We start from the raw sequence: 26,673 nt of genomic DNA on the forward strand, positions 1-26,673 counted from the left end.
TTCTCCGAGATTGTGCCAAACTGTCTCGAGTTCGGCTTTTTTTTTTTTTTTTCCCCATTAGCAAGATTTCTGCCAGCTTAAATTAGCTCCGTATCCGTAAGTACACCTTACTTAGGACAACAGGCAACGGTCTCTGCCCTCTGGGATGGCTGTGTTCTTTGTAACTTCTGGTATATTGCGCTGTCATTGATCTGTAATCAGTAACGATGATGAAGGGATTCAACACGGAAGCTTTAACTGGGGGATATTTAGGCTGGGTGATCTGTTAACCCTCCAAATTCAAGCATTTTTAAGTGTATTAGTCCGATATACTTTTACTGACTGAAGCTTTTTATGTCAGCACGTAATAGGCATTACAATAAATTCAGCGAAGCAGCATTTCACATACTCTTGGTGTTTTCTTTTGTGCTGGTAAAACATTTCTCATCATCAAAAGCATGAAATCAGCGCTTATAATGGCAAAGAAATTGGTGATGAAAATATTTTTTTAGAATTGAAACAATAAAATAGCATGGATTTTGCACTTTGGGGCTCTATTTTAGCAATGCATTTAACCCCAAGTTTAGTTTCCTTACCTTGTTTTTGCCACTGCTCTCCAGACCTAGAACAGAGGATCAGGCACTCTCAACTTGCCAGATCGGCGTGACTTTGACTGCTAATAAGCAACACGAACTTACATCAGTTAAGGAACTGCACAAGAACTTCTGGACAAGTAGCAAACCTGTTGGAATTCAAAGGCAAAATTTCCGCCAGCTTCAAGATTTCAGTCAGTGGATCGGAACCTAAAATCATAGTTTTTACTCAAGCAAAATTCTTGGTTACATCAACGTAGACATTATCCGAGTCGAGGCTCAGACGGGTTCACAGTGAATTCTTCACGCTAAGAAAACCACGTGCAGAGCCTATCTGTAAGAGGTTGTAGAGGCGAGAGAAGAGGAAAGTTGAACTCTTCCTAGCAGCAAAGATGGAAGACAGCCAAAGTCAGACATACTACGAGCACTATCTAAATTTTGATTAAAGAAAAAAACCCCGTCACGCACAAAGAAACAAAATCCAGGGCGCCCCAAAATTAGGCTCTTGCGAGTGCTTCTGTCCTTCTTCCACTGCCCCCCACCATCCGGTAGCCTTCCCCTACCCGCAGGTCCTCTCCCTCGCATCTGAGGTCAGCAGACCCCGCTGTCCCTACGCCGTGCTCCCATCGGCGGCCTTGGGTTTGGGGAGAACCAGCAGACATCTGGCGGAGCCCGTTAGCCAGGAATTCACATCATCACCGGCCTCTAATAAGCATAATACAGAAAGCCATAAATATAAATAAAATAACCACCTCATTTATTTCTTGCATTCATACTGCCTTTCTAAGATGTCTTTGAATTTTGGTAAATATGCTACGTCTGCTTGTTTAAGAAAACCTCCAAACGTCAGAGAACCTGCAGGGCTTTTCTTGAAATGAGTTCCAGCCGAGTATTTTCACAAAAATAAAGCTCTGAATGTAAGGGAACCAAGAAGGATTTGGCCCAAAGCAACATCATGCTCATATACAACGTTATGCCTGTGTTTAGTTAGCATTTACACGCCCCTGACAAATCTCCGAGGCTGTACGTTTTTTAAGGTTAAAATAAATAATTTTTGCTGTCTTTCTGTGAAGGCTGAGGAAAAAAGCCCAGCCATCGCAGTTCTGTCTGCGTCTGGTAAACATCAACCGCAGTCCTGCGCCAGGAATGTAGCTGGTTTTGAACTGGAACCTCATTCTCTGTTTACTGGAAGTCTGCAAAAATGCTGTTAAGCTGAGTAGGTCAGGAAGAGAGAGCACGCAAAGAAAAGTCAGCGTGGATCTTCTGGTAGCAATTAAAAAAAAATATTGATGATAATATCTTCTCTTTCTCACCGAACTACAACATCCTGGTTTTATCTCTTCTATGAGTGAGCAAGGTCTATGCACCTGATTCCCAAGCTGAGCACCATCAGCAACACGCCCTTTTGATGGTAAGATTCTGGGAAAAGGAATCTTTTGCTTGGTTTCCTAACAAAGAGCCAAGAAAGCAAGCCCATAAAATACATCCGCATTGTTCATAGTTTTGGAAAGGGTTAACTTCCACGTATATTATTATCAACTCTTTCCAAACGCCTCGTACCATCGGTGATGAGCAGATGTGGTGATAGGCAAGCTGCGCTGACCGATGACTTTGCCCAGCTCGTCAGGACTCTGGGGGCTCCCGGCGCTGCTTCTGAAGGACGAGGAGGGAAAGCTGACAGTCGCTCTCTGGACCGTATGCTGGCAGCGCCGGAGCTAACGGAGCTGCGCTTGGGCGCGTATGTGAAAACTGCTCCGTACTGGATGACGATTCACCCTCGGGCCTGCCCAGCAGTTTATATTTAGTTTAGTCTCCTAAACTAAGATTTTTAAACTTTCAAAACCAAAGAAACAGTAACTAGCCTAGTTACAAAATAATGATGTATCAAGTAAAAAGAATAAAATTATTTTAATACAAATGGATTAAGACAAATTATTATCAGTGTTATAACATTTATATATTTCGTTAATGAGTAGCATTTACATGCGAACAATTCTGTTGTGATCTCCTGGCGGCTTCTGAGAATGCCACGAACGAAGGATATTATGACGAAATTACAATCCCAAGTCCCACTGCAGCCTGCGCTTATCCCGCCAGCCTTGATTGCTTCTATCGCTTGAGCAACTCAGTTCTCGGAGAAGACTGTGAAAAACCGTTCCATGTACTCAAGAGGAAAAAAGTCAGCTCTTGGCTTTGCCCTTTTTTGCAGGAAGTCGCCCTGTTGCTTCGAGGTATTTGTTAATTATTTCTTCTTGAGTGCTGGGCGAACATGGTTGGTATTTACAGTACTCCATTGTATATTCACCCTTTCCCTGTAGAGTTGGACAAGAATAGTCAAGGTGAGGATGCTAAATGTGTCATTCTATTTAGCAGTAGGCCACACCCTAATCCGTGAAATAACATGCCATAATCATTTACAATTAAGTATACCAGCCCCGTGTACTGAGGCACGCAGACAGGAGATGCAGAGACATACAAACAGTCTCTGAACGTTGTCTCTTTGATACGAGATCGCCTGTAGTTCCCATCTCGTCAGGCTGACATTCTGCTTCAAAACTGAAAACGATCCCAGTACTAATAACCACCCATCCCAGGGCTCACAGAATACCGGCGCTCGCCTGCCACGAGGCGTGGAATAGCACATTTTATGTAACACACAAACTCACCTGACTCAAACGCAGTCTATGAGCGTGTAACTACAGGCATATATATTATTGAAAAAGGACATCTTAATAACGTGAGCCCTGCTGTCAAAAATCGCTTCTACTTGCAGGCATTTGTAACTGAAGGAGCATGCCTCACCTTTTCCAGCCTGTGAATTTAATACCTGTACTAATACCTATCATTTTGTATTACTTAGGACTCTGAATCCTTCCCTCCTCAAAGTATGAAAGAATCTTTTGGCCAGAAATGACACAGCTAATTATAGCTCTGTTAATTAAAAAGCAGTTAAAGCAACAGTAAAAACTCTAAGGTTATTTTCCTGTTCTGCATTTGTTTTGGTTTTTATTGCTTTTACTGCTACACATGCTATGTATGTGGTGATGCAAATGAGCACACTGGATTTACAGAAATAAACATGTTCTAGCAAAAAGCACCGAGAGTACCTACCTCTGTGCAAGACCTCAGCTCAGAGGCATATCCAAACATATCATTCAGTGGCACCTGAAATCCAAGCATACTATTCTTGTAAAAACAAGGTATTTTTCCATCAACTTTGGGTTATCATCCAATTAACCTCAATTACAATATAAAGAGTCAGTAAAATCTGGTGCTCTTTGTAAACAGTACTGATCTAATTATCTACTTTTGTAAGGTATCTCTTATTTTAAACTCAGTTATATTCACCATGTGTTTTCAGCAGGAAACCCCAAAAATCTCAGAGTTTGAATGCACCAGATACCGGAGTATCCCGAATTCGGCAATCTGCGTCCCCAGGCAAGAGACCCTAACGTCTGAGATTTCTCCAGACTGCAGCTGTAAACACAATTTACGAAGCAGAAGCGACACGGCGCGCGGTTTGTCATTAGCTCCGGCTTTGCTGAGCTGATTTACCCTACCACCACTGTTAGCTGCACACTTCTATACGACCTAACATGAGAACAAATATGGTTTTAGAAGGCACGTAAAAGAAGGAACACTGAAGACAAGTCATTTGTGTTTATCTGCAGTTATTACAGTTAATGCAGGTAACAGCTGAGGGAAAACAGCTGACAAAAAGATCTTCCCCCTGAATTCTGTGCACCCGTATGGCTGCACAGGTGGGTTTCATGCTGAGGTAGCACAGCCAGCCCATCTCGAGAAACCCGAGGAGTTCTGTCCCCTTCTCTGCCACCGTGTGACTTCAGGTTCGTAAGGTGGCTTCTCTGGAGCAAGACAGATTTATAATAGCTTCACTAATACTGCACAATACACTGCCACGAGTTGAAAATTAATGTTTTGCTTATCCACTGAAAAACTAACCTTATGTTTATCCACTGAAAAACCTGGCTCCAAGTTTACGCCTATTAGTCAATAAGTAAAACAGTAACGGAGTCGAAAGGCAAGGCAGGAAAAGAAAAGGTGAGGAACCAGTGAAGAACACAAACCTCAGCATAGAGAGTAAAGTAACCCTCTGTGCCGTCCTGTCCTGTGATCACTCCGTGACGGCGATTAATGCCAGCTATCACCGCTCCTTGGAATTCAGTGGGTGCCATCACCTCCACTGCCATGATGGGTTCGAGTATACGCACGGCAGCGTTTTCCATAGCTGCAGAAAACAACTTCACTAAATAATCAAACATCAAAGAACAAGCCTGGTATAATTCAAGATACGCCTGTGCATAGCACAGAAGTGTTTTATGGTTAATGCTAAGTGTTTCTTACATCAGTGGGGGAAAACAATAATGTGGAAATCCAGCTCCCCTGCCTTTTATTCTAAGACCGTAACGCTGGGAGGCACACAGTTTGATAGAATGTTCTTTTCATAGCTGTGTAAGGATGAAGCTGTTGGTGTTTCTTTACTCTATTCTAGGAAAACAGAATTTCCTTCATACAACTAAAGGAATTATTGTGCCTCCCTCAAAATGTCTATAAACTCTTGCATATATTCTGCTCTACACAACCGGCCTAACTCTGAATGTATGTATGGATACGCCAGGCAACAAACGAACCTATAGAAAGGAGGTCGTTAAATTTAGCTCCAACAATAAAGAAGCCAGCAGGACTATGCGTTCAAACGACTAGCTTTATACCTTGCTTCAGGGCTCCTTCTCCCGCTCTGATGAAAGAGATTTCATTAGAGTCCACCATGTGATGTGCACCATCTTCTAGGACGAAACGGACTCCAGATATCCTGTGCCCTGACACTGGACCTTTTTCACATGCTTCTCGGAACCCCTGTCAAATAACGTCTCAGAGTTAGCAGTTTGTAGACCAAAAGGAAGCTTAAAAAAGACTAGCATTAACATCAGCCTATAAAAGACATTAAACCAAAAAAACCAAAACAACAATAACAAAAAAACCCAAAACCTTTCACAATTTTTAACAGCAATCCCATATCTCCCCAAGGGACCTTCTTGCTTGGTAAGATACTGGCAGAAAATAACAGTGGGGAAAGCTTTTCATTCCCAAGCGTTTGAAAACTTTGTACTGTCATTCCTGGCACCTCGGTTTGATACTGGTATTTTTCAAGAAGAGAAATCATGTAACAAGCTAAGGACAAGAAAAAGAAATGTATGCAGGATTTTGCTTTCTTAAGGGACTGTATGATCAAAAACTGAAAGAATGCTCTATGTGGAAAGAACTACTCTAACCACTTGCCTGAAGAACAAGATTCTTTTAAGACGGCGTGCTTTTTGCAGGATTTGGCAAAAATCTTTTAAGTGTTGCATCATGGAATAACGAAGGAATGATTTTTAGGTTCATCCATTATTATAGGAATTCAAAGATCATGGTAGGTACTACTTAAAGCACGTGATAAATTATACAGTTACAGAGAGACAGACCCAGAGGAATCCCACAGAAGAGATTAAAAAGAAAGAATATTTGGTAATTCATGCAGGAAACCTAGCTTAATTACAGTTTCCTACATAACTGGCCTCAGAGAAGTCACAAAAAATATTACATATTTTGGGGTTAGAGATGAGAATCGCGTGGCCACAATCAAAAGCAGAAGAGGGCCATTAAAAAGCAGACTCAATAGGAGGAGGCTTGTTTGACTGTACGAAAGGAAAGCCTACCTTTTGCACCGCGGCACTGCTCTGGAAACAGAGCAAGCACACACTACCAAAGAAAACAAACAGCAGCTTCTAAATTAAGTGGAAAACCTAGGAATGTAAGATATTAAGCAAATCCACACAAATTTGATTCTGCTTCCACTGAAGTAATGGGAAAAGCCTGGCCCGGGGCAAGACAGTCGCAGTAAATGTGGACAGCACAGCAGGAAAACAAGAAATCAGTAGTTCTTATATCATACACACACACAAAACGCTTTGTACCTTTTCAACAGCGGGTATGAATTGTTTTGGAATATTTGTGCCAACGGTTCTGTCGTCAAACTCTAATTTTGTGTAGTCCTCCGGATCCAGGGGCTCAAGAACGCCTATCACTTTGCCATACTGGCCTGCTCCGCCCGTCTGTTTCTTGTGCGTATATTCAAACCTAAGAACAAACAAATCCCCCCAGAATACCACGTTACTCATTACACAAACCATAGTCCAACCACAGTCTTCTAAGGAAAAAGTTCCCATTCTGCATTTTGCATTATTCCATTTGGCTACGTGTAACCAAAACAGCTAAATGCCATTACAGGGGCTGAAACAACCGCTGAGGATATTTAATGCCCGAAGTGGGAGCACTGCGGTTCTTCATCTTGCAAGCAGGAAGCCGGGAGGCTGTGAGGAGTTTTAACCTCTCAAAAAACAACTGCAAAACCAAGATTCTTCCGTGTGCGGTAAGCAACGCTAATAAAGCCTGCTTACCTTTAGGCTTGTGCTTTTTGTTGACTGAATAACCAGTTTTTTTTGTTGTTTCTGCACAGACCTACAGTTTCCACCCACAAAGTACTTTGATGTTGAGTCCCCATCCCTGGAGGTATTTAAAAGACGGGTGGATGAGGCGCTCAGGGACGCGGTTTAGCAGTGGCCTTGGCAGCGCGAGGTTAAGGGTTGGTTGGAGTTGACGATCTTAAAGGTCTTTTCCGACCCGAGCTATGATTCCACGTTAAGTGCGGACACTGAACACGGGGATAATTAAGGGGAAACCTGCGAACTGGCCGGGGCTCAGGCTGGGGGGTACGCGGTGCCCCGGCGGTGGGGCAGCCCCCGCCCGGCCCCGCGGCGCCCTCGGCCCGGCAGCTCCGGGCGCGGCGGGACGGGGCGGCCCCGGCCCCGGCCCCGCTCCTCCCGGGCCGCCGCGGGGGCGGGAACCGGCGGGGCCGCCCCGCCCCGCTTTCTGCGGGAGGAGGAAGCGGCTTCCCCGCCGCCATGGAGCTGCCGCCGAGCCACCACCTCGCCGCCCGGGCGGCGGGCCTGGCCGCCGGCTACGCCTGCTACCGGCGGGGGAGCCCCGGGCGCGGCCTGGCGCTGCGGGCCGTCCGCCGCGCCGGCAGGCAGGTGAGGGCCGGCGGCGGGAGCGGGGCCGGGTACCGGCTGCCGGAGCGCTGGCAGCCGCGCTTACCCCCGGGAGGGACGAACCGGCGGGGTGCGGGGAGGGCCAGGCCGCCGCGAACGGGCAGCGGCTCGTCCTGCAGAGAGCTCTGCTCCCGTTCAGAAAGGCCTTTGCTGTCGTGCGCTGCTCACGGCCGGACAACCGGCTCCGCTCACCCGCCCGCCGCGCTGCTGCGGCCAGGTGTGACGGCAGCACCTGCGAGGGAGGCAGGAAGGCGCCCCGTTTCTGACCGTCGCCCTTGGGTGGTTTGGGACCACCACCGCCCTTGGGTGGTTTGGGAACACCACCGCCCGCGCTCAGCGTGGGAACGCTGCGTCTGCCTGCCCCGCTGGCCGCCGCCGCCGCGGGAACCGTGCCCTGCGCCGTGCCCCGCGCCGTGCCCGCAGTATTTAATCACGGCTTCGGTGCCTGCTGAGCCTCCCAAGCAAACTCCCTGAGGAGGAGGATGCTCTTCTCGTGACTACCAGGACGGACCTCACCACTGACTTGGACAGGACAGGACAGACCTCACCACTGACCTGTTCTGGACTTGCCGGTAAACCTGCTAGAACAAAACCAACCTGCTTGCTTAAGTCATTATTGTAGATATCCAAAAAATACATGACGTGATACAATTCATAATGAAGTGCAAAACGGACTTAATATAAGGAACCCAATTAAGCCTCCTACCTCAGGATTTAACCAAGCAGCACATTATTAGACAGAATCGTACAGGGAGCCCAAATACGGCAATTCAGTAGTATACAAGACGAGGAATGGACAAGGAGGTACTAATCAGATGCTACACCAGGTGCAATATAAAATAAGCAATCTTAATACGGCAGGAAGAAATAAAAGACTATCCTAGCTCTGTATGGGCCCTGCAGAGAACGGCACTGCTGCAGCACTGCACAGTAACAAGAATCTTTTCCACAATGCAAAGTAATTCAACATTTTACAAAATAAATGTTCTTAATGTTTTCCTTCTTTAGGACATCGATGATGTTGGGCATAAGTACCATCTGGAATTGGTGTTAGAAGACGTCCTTGACAAAGTGAGTTCAGATGTATTTAATTAATACGTTCTGTGGGCAGAAGTTGCCACTACTGATGTGTAATAAAAAGCCAGCGCTTTAATGCTGCTGATCCTAGCTGAGGCCAGTGGACACACCACTTATTAACACTTGGGTATGGATTCAGATTTTTCTATACCACAAATCGGGGCTGGGGGGGAAGGCTTAACTTTACCAAAAGGGAACCCCCATTTTCTACACCAGGAAAGCCCTGAATATCTGGTGCCTACCACTATGATACAAGAAAACGCTTGAGAGATGACTAGGACATTTCAGTGTCATTCAAATTCAAATTGAAGTTATTTGAACCCATTACTCCAACTGAATAGCACAAGTGACATCCTGCACCACAAACACTGCCCTTTCTATCACTGCAGAAAGAAAACTGCCCTTATAGTATAGTCACAGGTATACTATGAATTTAACCTTGTCTTAAATAATCACAAATCTCTATGGGCCAGACTCAGAGAAAACGGCAACTACATAAAGAAAAAAATACATTTTAGAAGTGCAAATTACCAATATTATCCCTGTGTTTAATCAAATATTAACACACATAATTAACTCTCTAACAGGACAGTACTGTTAACTGCACTGCTGAGGTTCTTTATCATCTGCCCAACAAGAACCTTCCTCCAGATGTGCAATTCACAATTGAAGGAGAACTTAAGAACACAGATGAAGCAGATAGCGTATTCTACAATCGAATCAAGAGCCTGGAAAAAGAGCTTGTGGCAGAAAACATACCAGGTACTAAGAAGGGGTCTGGGCGAGAAGGAAGTTTTGAGCCAATGTCCTCCGTGGTCAGAAGCAAACCTGAGCTCAACTGGTGGTGGTCCATGATCCGTATGGGAGCCCCTTCCAACCGAGCCAGGAAGGAGGGGATCAGGCCATTAGCCCTACTCTGAATATATGCTGCATGACTTTCTGTTATTCGGGGTGGTGTGTCAGTCACAACACTACTGAATTTATTCGTCACTTCTGAAATCCAGAACTGATACATGATTTGCATGCGATTTTCTTGAAAACCACTTGCTCTTGTTTCCTCTTCCTTTACCAGCGTCCTGCTGACTGTTTGTGGCTGTCCTTGGCACAGTACATCAGACACCCTGACTGTAGTACTAGGGTCTGCTCTTGCTTTAGAGCAACCCCTGCCTCGAAGACCTTATAGAATATATATTAAGAGAAAGAAGTGGGAGGAAGACAGACAAAGTGGTGATGCAGCTGCTATTCCAAGATTATGTAGAAGGTCTCTGACACAGCAAGGAACGCAAGCGAGTGACTTTAGCACCAAACTCTGCTACGAGGTGATAAGGTTCTGTTAATGGCTGCCACTCCGTGAATCTTGCTTAACATATATTATTCATTTTGCTTGCCAGACAGCCATGGCAACGTGGCCCCAGAAATGGAGCCCATCCGCCTGCTAGCGTGGGTCGCCTCTGGCTACGTGATATGGCAGAACTCAACTGAAAACACCAAGTTCCAACTTGCCCAAATTAAACGTGTGAAGCAAGTGGTAAGTTATAATCAATGCCCTGCAATAAAAAATAGTATTTAGGAGCTAAGCAGTTGTGCATATACTGGACTACAGCTGAAGATAAGTTCTTAAGCAAGAAACCTCAATTGTGTCTGAACTTCTTGGTCCGGTTTGTTTTCAAGCCAGTGTTTGCTTTTTTTTTCCCCACCTGCCCCTTTCCTCTAGCAAATCATGAAGGCTTTCACTGACGGCTTGAGTGTTTATTTTAGATCATTACTCCTCTTCATAAATTTTCCTTACAGAAACTGTGTATTCTTGGCAAGAGCAGTATTCTACGCTTACTTAGTTACGACAATTGACTCTTCCACTTGGAGGTCATCACATCGATTACAGTTTTATATTACTTTCCTGCCTTTCATCTGTAGTGTAAGCCCAGCTGACAGTATTCTTGCATCTGCATAACACGCACTGGAATATTGTCCTTTATCTCTTGATCTACACCACGATCTAGCAATCAGTCACAGTAATACTGCTTGACATCTCTGCAATAGCCGTGTCTAGACAAATAGCAACGGACTGCACCTCAAATTCAATAAAACACAACCTACATTGCTTTTGTTTGCAGTACTGCAGTCTCTATCCGTTTGCTAGTCTACCTCAAAATGCTAATCAAGAAAGAAAATGTTGATTTAATTCCACTCTCAATATTAGCTTTTTCACTTGGTTCTTCCCAAACTGACTTTTACTAATTTTTTTTTGGGGGGGGAGAGAGAAAACGTAAAATTAATTTTTAGTTGAGACATTCATATTGCAGAAGTGCTCTCTAAATTTTTTTTAAATGACCCAGTTAACAGTAACACTTACTTCAGGGATAGCTTTCTACCTGATCCGAAAAATTCCGTCAAATTGGAGCCATGCTCTTCAACTTTTATTAGCGTGATGAGCATCAATTAAGTTTATGATAAAAAAATTGAATTCAGGAAAATGTGTCACAAGGCAAAAAGGGAACAGAATACTTCAGGACAAAATATTTTCTATTATCACTTATTTCTGAGCTGTTACAAGTGTTGTGTTTATCTTCAGCAGATCTGTATCTTCCCTAAGCTAAGAAATAAATATGACTGGCAAATCTCACTATACCTATTCAATTAATTGCGTCATTAGCTGCCACTATCAACAGGCCTTGCAGACTTCTTACCTGGAACAGGCTTAACTGATAAAGCAACTTGCTTTCAGAAAATTTATTATCAAAGTTTTTGGTTTTGTTTTTAAATTAATAGAATTCTATAGATTCTCCCAGTTCTTCGCTGTTCTATTTGCAGAAAATATACCATGAGTTAAGAATAACTACTAAAGAGATGGTCAACTCTAAATTCAAGGAAACGCAGTACGTAAGCTAGAATAAAGCAGCAGGACTTTGTATTTAGAAAACCCAATGTATCACGAGTCTTCAGAACAGACTTTCAGAGCCTGAATGTTTGGCCGCTCAGAACAGCCAGTGAATTCCCGTGAAGTTCTGGGTATGAAGGCAAGGCAGAAACTCATTCTGGGAGCACGATTTGTTAACATTTTGCTCCCTCTGATGGCTACCTGAAAGCAGTTCACAGATGCTGCAGGGATATCCACAAGCAAGATTTTAAAACCCTCTTTAACAAACCAGATGAATTTAAGGATAAGGCAGACAGAAGGCTATTAAACTAAACCAGCTCTCATCTCTAGTAATTTTGTCCCTTTTCTTTTCCCTGAAGAACAGATATATGAAGAATATGCTCCAAAGGCTAGCGGATATTCTGTCGCTCACACAATCACTGATAGCTTGTTATCCACTATAAGGCCTCTGGAGCGCATTCCAAGTCTTATCCTATTGACAATTTTATTTAGGATTATTTGGCTTAAATTGACACCTTGTAGAATCAGGTGTTCCCTTCCCAAACGAGTTCCTGAAATTGAGATATATCTAGCTTCTTTAAGGGAGGAATTAGCATGGGTTTAGGTTTCACATTCAGTCTCTCAAATCAGAGAATTTTTGTGATAACCAAAGAGAACTGATTCACTTCTTTTAAGGTGGGGGGAAGCCCCAAATTCAGCCTTTTTCATCTTGTCTCTCCAGAAAAGAAGTGATGAATATCTTGAATTTGACTACAGGATTCTACTTCACGAAATGGTGTCCCAGGTAAAGTCTTATTTCAAAAAAGCCTTTTTTTAAGACTGCCAACTGTGTAACCTCCAACTCAGACATGCAGATGGTGGGGCGTTTGCAGATCTGATGCCGGCAGGTCAGTTAACAAATAGGATGAGGTTAGGGCAACGCTCACTATCTGTTGCAGTGTTATGGGCTTCTGCCCCTATGCAGGCAGGACACAACAGGTCTCCAATTTGTGTCAGCAGACAGTGGTTTTCAGCTATTTCTGGGCCCTTCTTGGGAATGGCAGAGGTTCAATATACTGGTCATTCACAGCTCTCTCCTCTTGGGAGATACTGTTGCCAAACTGGCCAGGGATAAAGGGAAGAAGCAGCTGCCAGCATCCTGGACTGCTTAACCGCATTCCAGCTGGAGCTGCAGAGTTCTTCTATGCTAGAGGACTAATTGCAGGACAAAGCATAGGTTCTTCATTGTACTCTGTTTGGCGAAGGGCACGTGTCACAAGATATCAATAACACTAACAGTAAGAGGGGTAATCCAACATAGGCATGCTTGAGCTGCAAAACTTGCCTAGATGAAAGAAAAATGTAGTTGCAGCAGCATGGAGCACAACACAGGCTGAAAAAAGCTTGCAGAACTTCAGATATTTGGATAGCTCAGCAGGACTGCGTGTTCTCGTGCTTACCCTGCACTGTTACTGGTGCGTGATCAGCCTACTTATAATCAGCCCAGGTATGGCTGTATTACAGCACTCGATTCCTGTTCAGTATCGTTCAAAGAAAACGCCTTCTCACTTTCTACAGTTTTATCTTCCACCCACAGGAGATCATTCCCTGGCAAATGACAGTTCTCTGGCACCCACACCATGGTGTTCAAGTAACACAGGACAGCCGTCAGCCAAAGCATGCCTCGGAATAACGGACCACCTGACACCGCAATGGAAGAAGCTCAAACGCTACAATAAGCATTTGAGGGGAGGGCAGATAAGTTGATGAGGGTGGATATGCAATCAAGGTACGAAGAAAAAAGTCCTGCCTCAGTTAAACTTTTCCTGTACACTGCACTTTTATCTGATAATCCAGAAGGCACTCTGTCTGCTACGTAATCAAATTCTGCATCAAAATAAATTTTAAAAACCACTGTTGCCAGAATGAATACTTACGACACAGGCGCAGCTATGTTCTCCCTAAAGGCGACTTTCGGCTTTCCCATGGTGCAAGGGCAACTATATTCCCTTTCCATTCGCTGCAGAAAAAAAAACAGAATGAAATAGAGTTGTTCCACTGGAACAATAGATTGGAAATTATTTTGTTTACAGATCTTTCTGAAATGAAAAACTTAATTAGGGTTAACCATTTTTTTGGTTTGGGGTTGGATTGATTTTTGGGGCCTTGGTGTTTGGTTTTTTTTTTTTTTTTTTTAAATGTTACAAATTATTCACTGTCATTCTGCAGTCAACCTTGTTTAGGGCCTATAGCTTTAGACACAGGAAAAGGGACCAGCATTAATTATTTTACTCAACTTTAAGTTTTTCAAGACAAAAGCCATCTTTTCTTCATTCTGTCAACATTTCAGATACATCTACTGTGTTAGGCTAAAATAAAGTACAGACATCAGCTTGAAAGAAACAAATAAATCACTGTAAGTAACTATTCCGTCCTGCCTGCATCATCTCTTATTATGGAATGATACATTTAAAAACAAAGAAACAGAGTATTTCTCTCTCCTGTAGGAAATGGCTAATGGTAAAATTCATTATAAGCAAAGGCTGCTAAAGAAAAGCATAGTGCTTAATACAACACTTTCAATGGATACGTACCAAAAAGTGAAAATATTCCAGGCAGAAGTTTCATTTAAATAGATTACAAGCCTTCAAAATAGAACCACTGGAAAGAAACAATCTTCAAAAGTTGACTAAGAAGTCAAGCTCTTCCCTAAGCAGCTAGCATTGTTCACATTAACGCCATGGTGCCTTCTGCTAGGAAGATCTCAAAATAGTTGTCACACAATAACCCTGATTTACACTAAAGCAAGTGGAGTTGTACACCTCCAAACATCTTGTAAACTTGACGTGCACCTAGGCACCCAATTACAAAATCGGGCGTAAAGGCTGGCATCAGTTAGCCCGTCTGCAGATAGACTTTGGTCTCAGCCAGAAAGGAAGGAGAATTCTTGGTTGGCAAAACAGTCAAAAGCAGAGTCCATGGTATCTGCTTTCCAAATTACCTGGGCATAGATTTCCAAGTGCAGTTCCCCCATTCCAGAAACAATGGTCTCTTTGCTCTCATCGTCAAAATGGATTCTAAAAGTGGGATCTTCCCTTGTAAAGCGGTTCAGGCCTTTTGAAAATTTATCAAAGTCATTCTAAAAAACAATTACACACACAAGAAAACATTAACTCAACATCCAGAAGTCACACAACAAAAAGGCCTCAAATTTTCCTATCAGCTGCTTAGCACTTCTTATTTTCTGAAACACAGCCATACATTTTTAACTGTATTTATCCCTCCAGTTAATTCAAGGCCATGTTCACCCAGGTGAAAGACGTGCATCTTCTGTATGGCTAAGTGATGCCATCTAACACAGTCACATGCTGAGTTATCTGAATGGTATCTTCTCAAGTACTTTGCATGGAACATTTTAAAACACTGCTCGTTCTAGTCTGTGGTTCCATATTTAACTGCTAACCTGCATGAAATTATAGAAGCAGCAGAGGAAAGGTAACTCAGTCAGAAACAGGTTGATTCAAAGGGCTCCTACCTTGTTGGAAGGCTTCATAGCTACGGAAATAACAGGATCAGGGATGTGAATTGATTCCTGCAATGGCCATAAAGGAAGAGATCATACAGTCGAGTTCCACTACACCTGGGGATGTTATTTCTCCAGAAAAGTTTGGTCACAAGAACTCTGGGTTACAAACAGGGATGACTGTTTTACTTATCTAGCTTGTATCTAATACCATAGTGTAAAAAAATCATGTAACGCTCCCGAGGATTACTACAAGGCTATAACGTAATGCATGCCGTACCGCCAACCACATTATTTCCAACACCGTTTCCCAGATGCAAGTTGATCTCTGGATTTCATATGAGTTAGAAGACCCTGCTTCCTATCAGATTTTGTAAATGTATATATAAATAAAACAGATGTATTTCAATACATATACAAATGCATCGCTTTATATTGTGGGGTAACAGCATCCGCTTCTAACAGCCCAGAACAGTTTGCTAACACTGAAGTAATACATTTGATGTCAAGCGTGGTAAACAGGTGCGTCTGTCTGTTGCACATACCATACTTCTACATATTCAGGCTCCTTGAGGTATAACAAATAATCACAAAAAATATTTACAGTTGCATATACATCAAAAAATATTTAAACTGAACAAATGATTACAAACTTTTACAACAAAATCCTGGTAAATTCCAACGCATGAAGCATACAGATGAAAAGGTGTACTCACCATGGAAATGTCAGTACTGGTTTTATCAGTGAACGTATCCCCACTAGCACAATCAATTCCAAACAACGCACATATGTCTCCTGCATAAACTTCATTTACATCCTTAAGAAAGAAAAGTTTACTATTTAGATAACACTGAAAGATATGCTACAAACTACACCTGGTTTTAAGAAGATATATAAATACTGTGTTTAAAAGCTTGAAGTTAAGCTCCTTTGAAAATTCCAGCTTTGATAAAATGCTCTGTAAATCTTCTCTCTCTTTACTCAAAGCATGAAAAAGGAGACCTCAGCTTGGATGCTAACTTACTCTAGTTTAAGGATGTGCAGCAAGCAACGTACTACGTTTCAGGCAGTCCTGACCCTGCTGTGGAGTTCAGGAATCTTAAACAGGAAAGGGTAGTATTTGCAGCAGTTTGAGAATCAATTTTTAGTTTAAGAATTGTATTCAATTATCACATGGAAGAAAACTTTTTTGTATATTTTGCCAATCTTATTTCCCCTCTCCCAGAAGAATGGAATATGGGGATAATACCACAGCTGGCTTTCTTTAGCTCTCACCTCAAAGCCATTTTATAATGCTTCCTGGGCAAAGATTCTTTCACTTCAGTGGAAATAATACACTAGAAATCATTCCAGTTTCTTGTAGAGCTCTGTTAAGTGCTACAGGCAAGTAGGATTAACAACAAAAGCAGAAATTTGACATACTACATCATTCAGAGACAGCTGAAAAGCAAGAAGCTTGTTTGGTACGAGCGGTTCAAAAGGTAATCCGTGTGGATTGTACCTCTCACACTCACCTCCATGTTGTCGGAATGCATACGGACAAGTCTTTGCACACGCACTCTCTTCCCAGTCCTGGTGTTATAGATATAATCAGATTTCTTCAGCATCCCCTGATACACTCGAATATAGGTTAATTGCCCGAACCGTCCAGCCTGGAACCAAAATTCATTAAAAATCAAAATTAACCTTCTGGGAGTCAAGACCACTACTACTCAAAGCATGATCTGCACTGACTGACTAGATGTTTCTGTTTTTAATTTAAACACTAGACATGTAAATGAAACTTTTTTTAACGTAGTCTCAGCTTTCACTTGGCTCTGGAATGGAACTTGGCATCTTCTGGCAATTTTCTTTACTTCTCCAATTTTACCAGTCCTAAACCTTCCCAACAGGGGCACATGTTAACTAGCAATTTGGCCAGCCACTTTCCATATGAAAATCTGAACTGCTACTCTCTAGGTAGCAAACAACTTGTTTGGTTAAAACAGTGTACTTTTTCCTCTCCAACTCTCTCATGTTCCATTATTTTCAACTTCAAACAACTTCAAACTTTCTCAGAAAGTATTTGATATAAGCAGATAAACTCCCCAGGTTTTAACTAAGAAAATCATGAAGAATTTGAGGCACACAGCCCATTTTAAAACTTCCAAATTTGGCAATGTTTGATACATTTGTGGATTTTATGGTTGCAACTAGTTTTTTTAGAAGACGTTAAATTTAAATTGAATTTAAACAAACTGATTTTAAAATTTGTTCCACATAAGTTTTGGTAGTACTATCTGTTTAGACTCGCTCTGTTTTCTACTCAAATCACAACTAATGAACCTGGATACCTTCTTTCCTCCTTCAGGGTTAACACAATGTGAGTACAATTTTTGAAGTCCCTCTGCAGAGGTCCGATACTGGGAAACTTGCAAGCAATTGAATAAAGTCAGCTAGCTAATGTTCTGGGCATCCGTTCTCTAGAAACTTTCAGTTTAGCTTTACCATATACACAGTGAGCAAGTAAAAAAGCCATCGTGTGCATAAAGATACACTGAAAACGCAAAGCTTTAAATGTGTGCTTTTCCCAAAAAACAAAAGGCATTTCCCAGGTCAACGACAAGCCACCCATAGCTCAGTGCAAGCAGGACTTGCGTACACCAACAACTCTTGCAGGAAAGGCCCGGCTTCTCTACTGGTTTTGCTGCATTAGAAAAGAAACCATTAACAGCTTACCTCCAGTTTAAAAGCAAGGCCTATAAAAGGTTGGGAATCGTCTCGAGCAGAGTTCAATAGGAACTTGCTTTTGTCCTCAGAGTCCCTTAAAAACAGGGATGGAGAAGGAGTTTATGTTATGAAGCAAACATGGCAGCCTCCTCTAAACATGAGCTCAACCTTAGAAAGTCCCAAGGGCCTTCAGTTTCACAGGTTTATAATAGAGACAAAGATGCTCACATATGTAGCTCCCATATGCTCAGGAAGTAATCTCAGAGAAAACTGCCGCAGATCCCAAAAAGGAGGCCGAAACTATGACAAGTATCACTAGTCCTTCCTATCATCCAACTATTTTGCCATGAAAGCAATTAATCATACACTCTGAGACAACTCATGAGCAAGTCCAGTTCTAGAGTGAAGAAAGAGACATTGCAGCAACTCTTCTGACAATGCTCATGAGCCTCGTGAGAAGTTTTAGTCTATGCTAGTAGGCAGATCTTAGAGGCAGCGAGAGGCACAGCAGCAGTGAGGACTCGAAGAGTCAGGTAACTGCTGGGAGAAAAAGTCATAAACTATATTTATTAGCAAAATTTCTACTTAGCTATCATTATATTGTCTGAACAACTCAAACACATTAAGAAGAGCTGACGGCCACTCCTAAGCCATGACTGGAATGTTAAGGGCTATTTACTGGCTCTAATGTAGGGTTTCATGCTTCTTAATTGTTAAGGCACATCTACTTCAACAAACACGCCCAAAGAATAAAACATTGTTCACACATTTCAGATGTGCTCTCTCCTCTACTGTAGGCATGGCTTTAAGGGTTGCCATTAATTGCTAAAGAAATATCTCATCAGATAATAGTTTTTGAAATGTAACATTTAATGTGTGTTAGAAATACCAGTATAAACAGTGACCCTCAAATGAGAGATAAGCTTTCTTCGTTTTGGAATTTGGTGCGAAATTATGATGGCATTATTTCATACGAATGCTAAATGATTGTGCATTTTGCTAGTAATGTTTCCTGCTACATATTACGCTGCTTTGAACCCTGATTCCAAGACCATTTCACATGCTCATGAATATACTTACCCCTGGTTAAGAATAGCATAGTTCTCAACCTCTGAAGGATTGGGGAGGTATTCCAGGACCGCATCCAGCAACGGCTGTACTCCTTTGTTCTTTAAAGCACTTCCCAGAAGTACTGGGGTAAAGGACTTCTTCAGTGTTGCTCTTCTGATTGCAAGCTGAAAAATATCAGTGCGTTACTCTCCTCCTGCAACAACTTCAGGAGACTGACGCAGTACCAACCGAGCAGCGGTCGAGATTCTCTCTCTCTTTGCTGGTCATCTCTGCTCCTGGAGTAAAGCAGCCGCTCCCACACAGTCTCCCGTACAATCCCCTACACAAGGGCTTCCCATAAAACTTCCTCACTGGAATTCTAGAGAAGTGTGAGGTATTTTTTCCCCTCATCTTAAATTCAACTTAAAAATGAAAATGCCTAAGGTAAATATAATGATAACCCCAACATACTCAGAAAAAGTTTCTTGATTCTCTGCTGGTAAAGTCAGGATTCTTCATTTCTGTTTCAGATGTCTCATTCCCCCTATTTAGTTATGTTGGGAAACCACACACATTTAAATCTGTGAAAGTAAGATGAGATGCTTCAATATCTTTAAACTATAGGAAACTCTTCTGAAAGAAGAAGTTAGGGAAGGGATATTTGGGTAAGTGCCATGCTCAGTGAATCATCATTTTTGGATGAATAAAGTTTTAAAGGCACAACAGAAGAACCTGTTCACATTCATGTACAGACCTGCTGAAGTTGCACCAACTGTCCTGGGAATCTTTCCAGGACGTCCTAGCAAACTGAGCAAGATAAACTAACTGCATGGTAATCTCACGCTTCTTCGGTGTCTTTCACCCAAGCATCACACGACGTTGCAAAGCATAACTGAGCACCAACAGCTTCCATAGCCGTCTTTCATAAAGGCGGACAGAAGCTATTTGCCCCCCTCCCGATCCTCCAATTAATTACTGAAGGCAAGATTGCCACCTCGGTCTCACCTCTCCCTGCCACTAGAGGATGCCGTCTCTCTAGGCTTACTGAGGCCCTCGCTCCAACCGAAAGCAGCTCTGGTCTTCTTTGGTAAGCTAGAAGAAATGAATTCTCCTTGATAGCCAAGACAGTTAACCGCAGAGAGTTAATCTGGGAGTTTAGAGTACAGACGGTTAAACTATCTTCATGATTAACAGACAGAACAGCGGGTTCTTAAATTTGTTATTGTAATGACTTCACAAAAATAATACAAGGAAAAAATCCTACATCAGCAATACTGCTCATCTACCCCATGTTTGTTCTCATATACCAGGGCGCTGGAAATACGGCTGTGCTGATGCCCGGTGTTTTTATTCAGTCACATGTTTTCGAATGAAGCAACATGACTGCAATTTATCCTCATTAACAATTATCTTGGGGAAAAAAATAAAATTATTTTCACGTAAAGATTATTGTCGCTGAGTGCCCCACTGACTATCTGCTGCACATGGGTTCCTAGAGTATAGCATTAGGGATAGCAGTAAATTAGGTGATGTTTAAGCAGCTGATCTTCAGCAAACATCATATGCTACAACTGTGGCATCCAGGAACGATACTTAGCATCATTCCCACAAAAAGATATTTTCAGTGGAAACTTGGCTGCTGGCCACCGAAAGAAAATCCATCTTCAGGGACATATTAGTACAAATTAACCTGCATCTGCAATACTATAGCCATTAGAGCTGTAATTAATTGGCTTTCAGAAGTGGGAAGCAGAGGCGTGCTGAATAGACAAATTTATCTTGGTAACAGATTTCCCTCCCAGCAGGAGCTATCAAAAATAGCTTCCTGCTAAAAATCTCTCACCTCTTACAGCAATACAGTGTATTCACATCAGTACCATTCCCTCTGCCAGGTGAGGGACAGATCCTTATAGGTCTCTAAAATTGCTGTTCCATTTCTGTCTTTATCAAAGCGAGAAGGGCTGCTTTGTAATGGGAACAGCTCAGGCTTCATAAAATAATATTATAATTACTGGAATAACTAAATGCCTAGTTATCAATAAGAGATACATTTGCTTGGTACTTTCAAAAAAAAAAACCCTTGTGCTTTTGTCTCAAGCCAAGTTGGGATATACAGATTCCTAGAGATATTAATCACCAGTAAATCACCCATACAGACAAAACTATTAAAAAAAAAAAAAAAAACCCACCTCCAAACCCAAGGTCTGTAGCAAAGTTAAAAGCAATCAGAATTTAGAGGTCAGGAAGATTCAAATAAATAAACCTTAAGAGGACTTGCAACATGCATCAGCTTTGAGGGACTGCCAGTCCTCTATATCCCAACAGGTAAAGTGGGCAACTTCCAGGAGAGCCAGCAGTGCCAGCGCTAACAGGGGAAGGACTACTGCACAGAGGCAACCAGGCACTGCTACCGGGCCAAATACTTCGAAGAGGACTTAAATATCAAAGCTATGTTTAAAGTGGCAACCTCAGTGATCACATCTGACTCAAAATCAGGTGGCCTAGCAGGCTCCACTCAGAGAAACAGCTTATAACATTTATGTCTCAATTTGGCTTGTCTTCTCCAGCTACCAACTGAAGCACTCAGCTGCAGGCAAAGAAAAGCAAAAGGAGGTAGCAAGTACCACGTCAGGCAGGCTCCAATCCCAGGGAGACTCTGTGCAACACCACTGCTCAAAGACAAGCTGTTCTAGCTCCAACAGCAGCTCCCTTCGAAAAAGCCACCTGCCTGCAAGGCTTCTCTCACTGCAACAGGCTTTTCAGACCTCGCTTTTTTATTTAAACACATTAAGCAACAGGTTTCCTGTAGCAGTTTCAATGTTTAACTAATTAATAGCTATTAACAGCAGATACTAGAAGATTACTGCTCAAGTTAACTTCCAACACTGGCAAGAGGTGGTGGCAAACAAGATGCATTGCACAAATCCTTGCACCGAGCGTGCATTAAGGGCAAAACCCAACCATGCTGAGATGAGGCCTGCAAACCATACAGCCCTCAGCGTGGTTCCCTTACACTACCGTCTGCCAAGACACAAAGCCCAGCAGACTGCTGTGTGTCGACAGCTACACGTCGTCGTCTTGAGTTACACGCCTACCCCATGGGGCTGTGCGGAAAGCGCAAACCAGCTTAGCACTTCTTCTCTAAGGGCAAGCGTCCTCAGATTACCCTTACGCTCACGGCACAGCAGAAGCAGGTCCACGTGCGGCACAGGCTCTCTCATGCTCACGCCAGGGTAGCCAAGCTTTTGCACCTGTCCTAACTAATGCTAACACCATGGTAACTCAAGAGGCATCATTAGGCAACTACAAACCTTAAAGAAGGGACTGACATCCCACGTAACAACCTGCTATGGCACACATAGATTGCCAAGTCTGACATAAAACAGTCTAAAAGAAGGAATACACATCAGGCTGCTGTCCAGCCTCCCTGGAACCACACAAGCGGATCTCGTCCCAGAGTGAACATAACGACTGCACAACGGCAGCTGGTCTTCCCAGGCCTCCCTACCACCTTTTCTTATGTGGACATGAGCTTGAAGAAACAGTGATACCAAACTGTGACGAGACCAAATAATTTTCAGTCTACGGCCATCTGATTACTTCTGTGAGCATCCTTTTATGTTGGCATGTTTGCCCTTTGATATCTGAAGTATTTCATAAAATAAATCATGTATCAATTTTTTCCGCTCTTTCAAGAAATGCAATTCTCTTTTTTTTTTTTTTTTTGAAAACTGTATTTTGACCTGGATTCTTTTCCTCTGGAGTCTCCAAGTAAAGTCATTCCAGCTCCTTTCTAGTGTACTGCTCTTTTCACTTCAGATGTAGTCAGTGCAAATACAAAACAAGGCAGGATTTCCTAGGCACAGACAACGTACAGCATCTCAACAACTGACTTGCTGTGAGACATGAAGCAAGTCATAGCCATCAAGCTGTAACACGGCAAGGCAACAGAATGACAAAAATGACTAGATGTACCTTTGAGCCATTTGCTGGTCCCTAAAGGGCACACGCGAGCTCACACTTTCCAATGCAAATCAAAAAACAAACCCGGAACGCGCCCTCAACAGGGGGTGAAGTGGGAGTCCACCTGTGGGAGGTGACACTCATACCAGAGAACTCAGGCAAACAGAATTTCTTCAAGACTTCAAGAAATTTTTATTGGGGGATGAGGGGAAGGAGGGGGGAATAGGGACACAAAAGAGCGAGATAACAGCGCTACAGGAAGAAGAACCATAATAAAGTTACCTTTAACTCAGCAGCTGTAGGAATCTTTTCTTCCAAAAACAGCTCCCCAAGTTGATCATCCGAGTTAGCAACACATTCGATCAACTCCCGACGTCTCTCTGCAGCCTCAGCTCTAAACTCAGCTGGAATTTCATCATACCGAAGAGTCTGGCTATGCACACATAAATAACATAACCACTCTAAAGGAATACCGCATGAATCAACCTTTCAATCACTAATCATTGTGATGACCAGCCTGACCAAGAAAAATTCACTGTTGACATGGATATTGGGGAAAAAACAAAAAAAAAAAAATCACAGAAGAATATCAACGTGTTATCTTTGATGCTATAGCAGAAGAGTGTTTCTTCCCACTGTGGTAGGAGTTTGCAAGGATGCAGGATAAGCTGTTCAACAACCTCACCCATGTCTTATCTTCATCCCAGTAGCTTGCCCCAAACGTACACTATCAGTTCCCGTTATGAAGCAAGTCTCCTGTTTCTCAGGGTGGCAAGTGTGGCCACCGCCCCTTCACACTACTGCAGTTAGCAAACAATTCATGCTGCAGCTACCCATCACTAAACCCGACCCTGCAGAATCACTCTGCTCTAACTTGGAGAGCCGAAGGGAGACACCTCAGCCCTAGCGCAAGCCACATCCCTAACTTCCCAAAGAGCAGGCTTTTTCATCTCTGAAGAGAAATTATAGGTAGCTCCTCATACAAAGACTAGCTCCGGCTAAGAAATACGCAAGTTTCAAAACTTACCCAAGCGCACCATCAAAATATATAGCTTTTTCTTCAATAAGATCTATAACTCCTTTAAAGTTTCCCTCCAGCCCAATTGGAATCTGAACAAAAGCTGCGTTGTGTTTTAACTTGGATCTGAAAAAGTGAGCAAATATAAATTAGTTCAAGAAAAAAGCCGTTTCTATATATGTGCTCCAGATGGCATTTGAACAACATCCCACTCCTACAAAATCACTATCTTTTGTTCTTTGGACAGTGCCAAAAATTCTACCAATACTGATGCAAAATGCCTAGTTGCATTTTAACCTGAGTGGCTGCCAGCCCTCTGTATCCCAACAGATACAGTGAGCAACTTTCATGGGAAAGAAGGCAGCACAAACTGGTTTCAGACCAATTACTTGAGTATGGGAGTTGCTTCTCCCTTAATGCATATTAATGCATGTATCTCACAGATCAAATTAGGCACAGAAATACGGCAGGTAAGGAGCAAGCAGGACTTCTGGTATCCAAACTAGAAACTGTCCAGCCCTATGCCATCTCCCTGCTGTAAGCTACAGCACGTTTGTTATCAGGATCTAGGAAAAAGTAAAAGGTTGCTTTCAAAGTGGTTCCAAATATAGCTCCATCAACAAAATAAGTATCAAAACCCCAACTCTCGGTCACTGCAAGCCTGGGCTGACATGAACATTTGTTTTTCTTGAGAACATGGAGACTTGTTATAGGCCTGATTAAGACTGAACTTCAAGTCATATCCTCCAAACTGCAACTACAGACCCCACAAGAGAACCCTTTTCAATATCCTTAGTATTAACCTGCTACGTGAATAGTTCAGAATTATTTCACAAATAATTTTAAATGCTAAATACCTCAATTGTTGTACTGCTCTGGTTGGACTCGAGCCCAGTCTGTCCAGTTTATTGATGAATGTTAAAAACGGCACACTGTAACGTTTCATTTGCCTGTTCACAGTTATTGTCTGGCACTGAACTCCTCCAACAGCACAGAGAACCAGAATAGCTCCATCGAGAACTCTCAAAGATCTCTCCACTTCAATTGTGAAGTCCACATGTCCTGAATAACAAAAACGCCCCGTTATTCACAGATGATAAAAGGTCATGAGAAATTGTTTTCTCATACATGCAGAAAAGAACAACAGCCAACAGAATCGGTCTCCAGCTATACATAAAAAGTTACATTAGCTCAACTTGAATGACTAATGAACGTAAAGATGGCGCCGTGCTCTTCGTATACATGAAGGAACAGCAATCTTAACGCGTTCAGAACTGTCGTTACCTGGTGTGTCTATGATGTTGATGTTGGTGTCTTTCCACATGGTGTATGTTGCTGCAGACTGAATTGTGATGCCACGCTGTCGCTCTAGCTCCATTGAATCCATGACAGCTCCAACTCCATCCTTACCTCTCACCTTAGAAAAAAAAAAAGAAATTAAAAGAAAAAATTTAGACCAAGGGAGTTTACTAAGAATTTTGCACGTGCAGGAGTGACGCTTTATATACTGAGCATCATCTTTCACGCAGTGAAGAAAAGCAGACGTGGCAGAATCGCTTATAACTCTTGAACTACAAACAAGTTTGATTTTTTTTGCAGCTTCATCTGCAACTTCAATGTATTCTGCTCTCTTGAGGATCATTCCTGAAAAAAGTTATCAGAAATCTGCAGGAAGCTATGCTTCACTGTGAATTTAACAAGATAACATGCCTGAAGCTAGAAATTACATCCCTAATGTTCTCTGTTTCTCCCAGTCACCTTTGACTACATCAGAAGAAACATATATCTTCCATTGTATATTTACCACAGAGATGGTAAGGGAGAAGTAAGCCTTGAAATAAGATTTGATGTGTTCTGAAAGAGGGAGAGTGGCTCTGCTCTGGAGCCCTCTGAAAACTGACCTCGTGCATTTGCGCTATCCTGCCCGTATAGAAGAGGATTCGCTCCGTTAACGTCGTCTTCCCCGAGTCGATGTGGGCCGAGATCCCGATGTTGCGGATCCTCTCATTGGGAAGGACTCCTGAAGAGCAGCGCCTGCAGGAGCTCAGGAGAAACTGAAAGGCAAGAGAAGAGCGCCGTTTTAGTTAGGAGCGGATCAAACGCCGCTCCCTGTGCCAACAAATAAACTTCCAGCCACACTGCTTTCCCATGGCAAATGGGTCACTTAAAGCGAAACGCCCTCTCCCAGCACCCACAGGGTCACCTCACAGCTCCGCGCCGTCACTCGGAGAAACCAGGCGGCCCCGCCACGCTAAGCCCGGCCTTGCCAGTCCCGCCTTTCCGAAGCCGGCCGTTACTTCCCCCGCCTGCCCCGCTTTGCCTCCCGTCCCCCTGACCGAGCCGCTGCACCCTTTCCTGCAGCTGACGCGGTGCTTTCCGACGGGTCCGTCCCCTCCCCGCCACCATCCCCTTCTCCCCGGCTCCCCCGCCGCCGCCTCGGTAACGGGGGAGGCCGACACGGCGCCGGGGCGGGCCCGAGCACCCTGCGGGAAACCGACATCTTGCGTCCGGCCTCCCCGCCGTCAGCCCGCCCCGCGGGAGCCGCCGCGCCCCGCGAAATGGCGGCGGCCGGTACCTGCCGGCGGTGCAGGCGCCTGGGCGCCAGGCCGGCGCGCAGCAGCCGCAGCATGGCTCCCTCCGGGCCCCCGCCGCCGCTTCCGGGGCGCCGCGCATGCGGAGCGGGGCCCGCGCCGCCCTCCCCGGGGTCAGCCCGGCCCCCGGCCCGGCGACCCCCGCCGGCTCTCGGGGGGCTTCCACAGCGGGAGGCGAGGCCCGCGCAGAAGGAGCCGGT

At 43.5% G+C, this 26,673-nt stretch overlaps 2 protein-coding genes across 2 annotated transcripts; one reads left to right on the plus strand and one right to left on the minus strand.

Annotated features, from left to right (window-relative positions):
• Positions 1-2,461: 2,461 nt before the first annotated feature.
• On the minus strand, positions 2,462-26,555 carry GFM1 (G elongation factor mitochondrial 1; the record flags this gene model as incomplete). Its single annotated transcript, XM_082319110.1, is given in 19 exon segments — positions 2,462-2,884; positions 3,684-3,737; positions 4,661-4,821; positions 5,306-5,450; positions 6,551-6,713; positions 13,556-13,638; positions 14,620-14,757; positions 15,154-15,210; positions 15,858-15,959; positions 16,657-16,794; positions 17,861-17,945; positions 18,932-19,086; positions 23,147-23,297; positions 23,892-24,008; positions 24,740-24,944; positions 25,167-25,299; positions 25,784-25,936; positions 26,458-26,525; positions 26,528-26,555. Coding segments are annotated over 19 exon segments (2,268 nt in total). The 3' UTR covers positions 2,462-2,752.
• LOC309593935 (latexin-like) lies at positions 7,537-13,532 on the plus strand. The gene is made up of 6 exons (XM_082319111.1): positions 7,537-7,666; positions 8,693-8,755; positions 9,349-9,523; positions 10,153-10,289; positions 12,361-12,423; positions 13,216-13,532. Exons 1-6 carry the CDS (start codon positions 7,538-7,540, stop codon positions 13,309-13,311), a joined length of 663 nt encoding a protein of 220 aa, XP_082175237.1. The 5' UTR covers position 7,537; the 3' UTR covers positions 13,312-13,532.
• Positions 26,556-26,673: the final 118 nt, after the last annotated feature.

Source organism: Platalea leucorodia (genome assembly GCF_965183815.1).
Source record: "Platalea leucorodia genome assembly, chromosome: 8".
NCBI lineage: Eukaryota > Metazoa > Chordata > Aves > Pelecaniformes > Threskiornithidae > Platalea > Platalea leucorodia.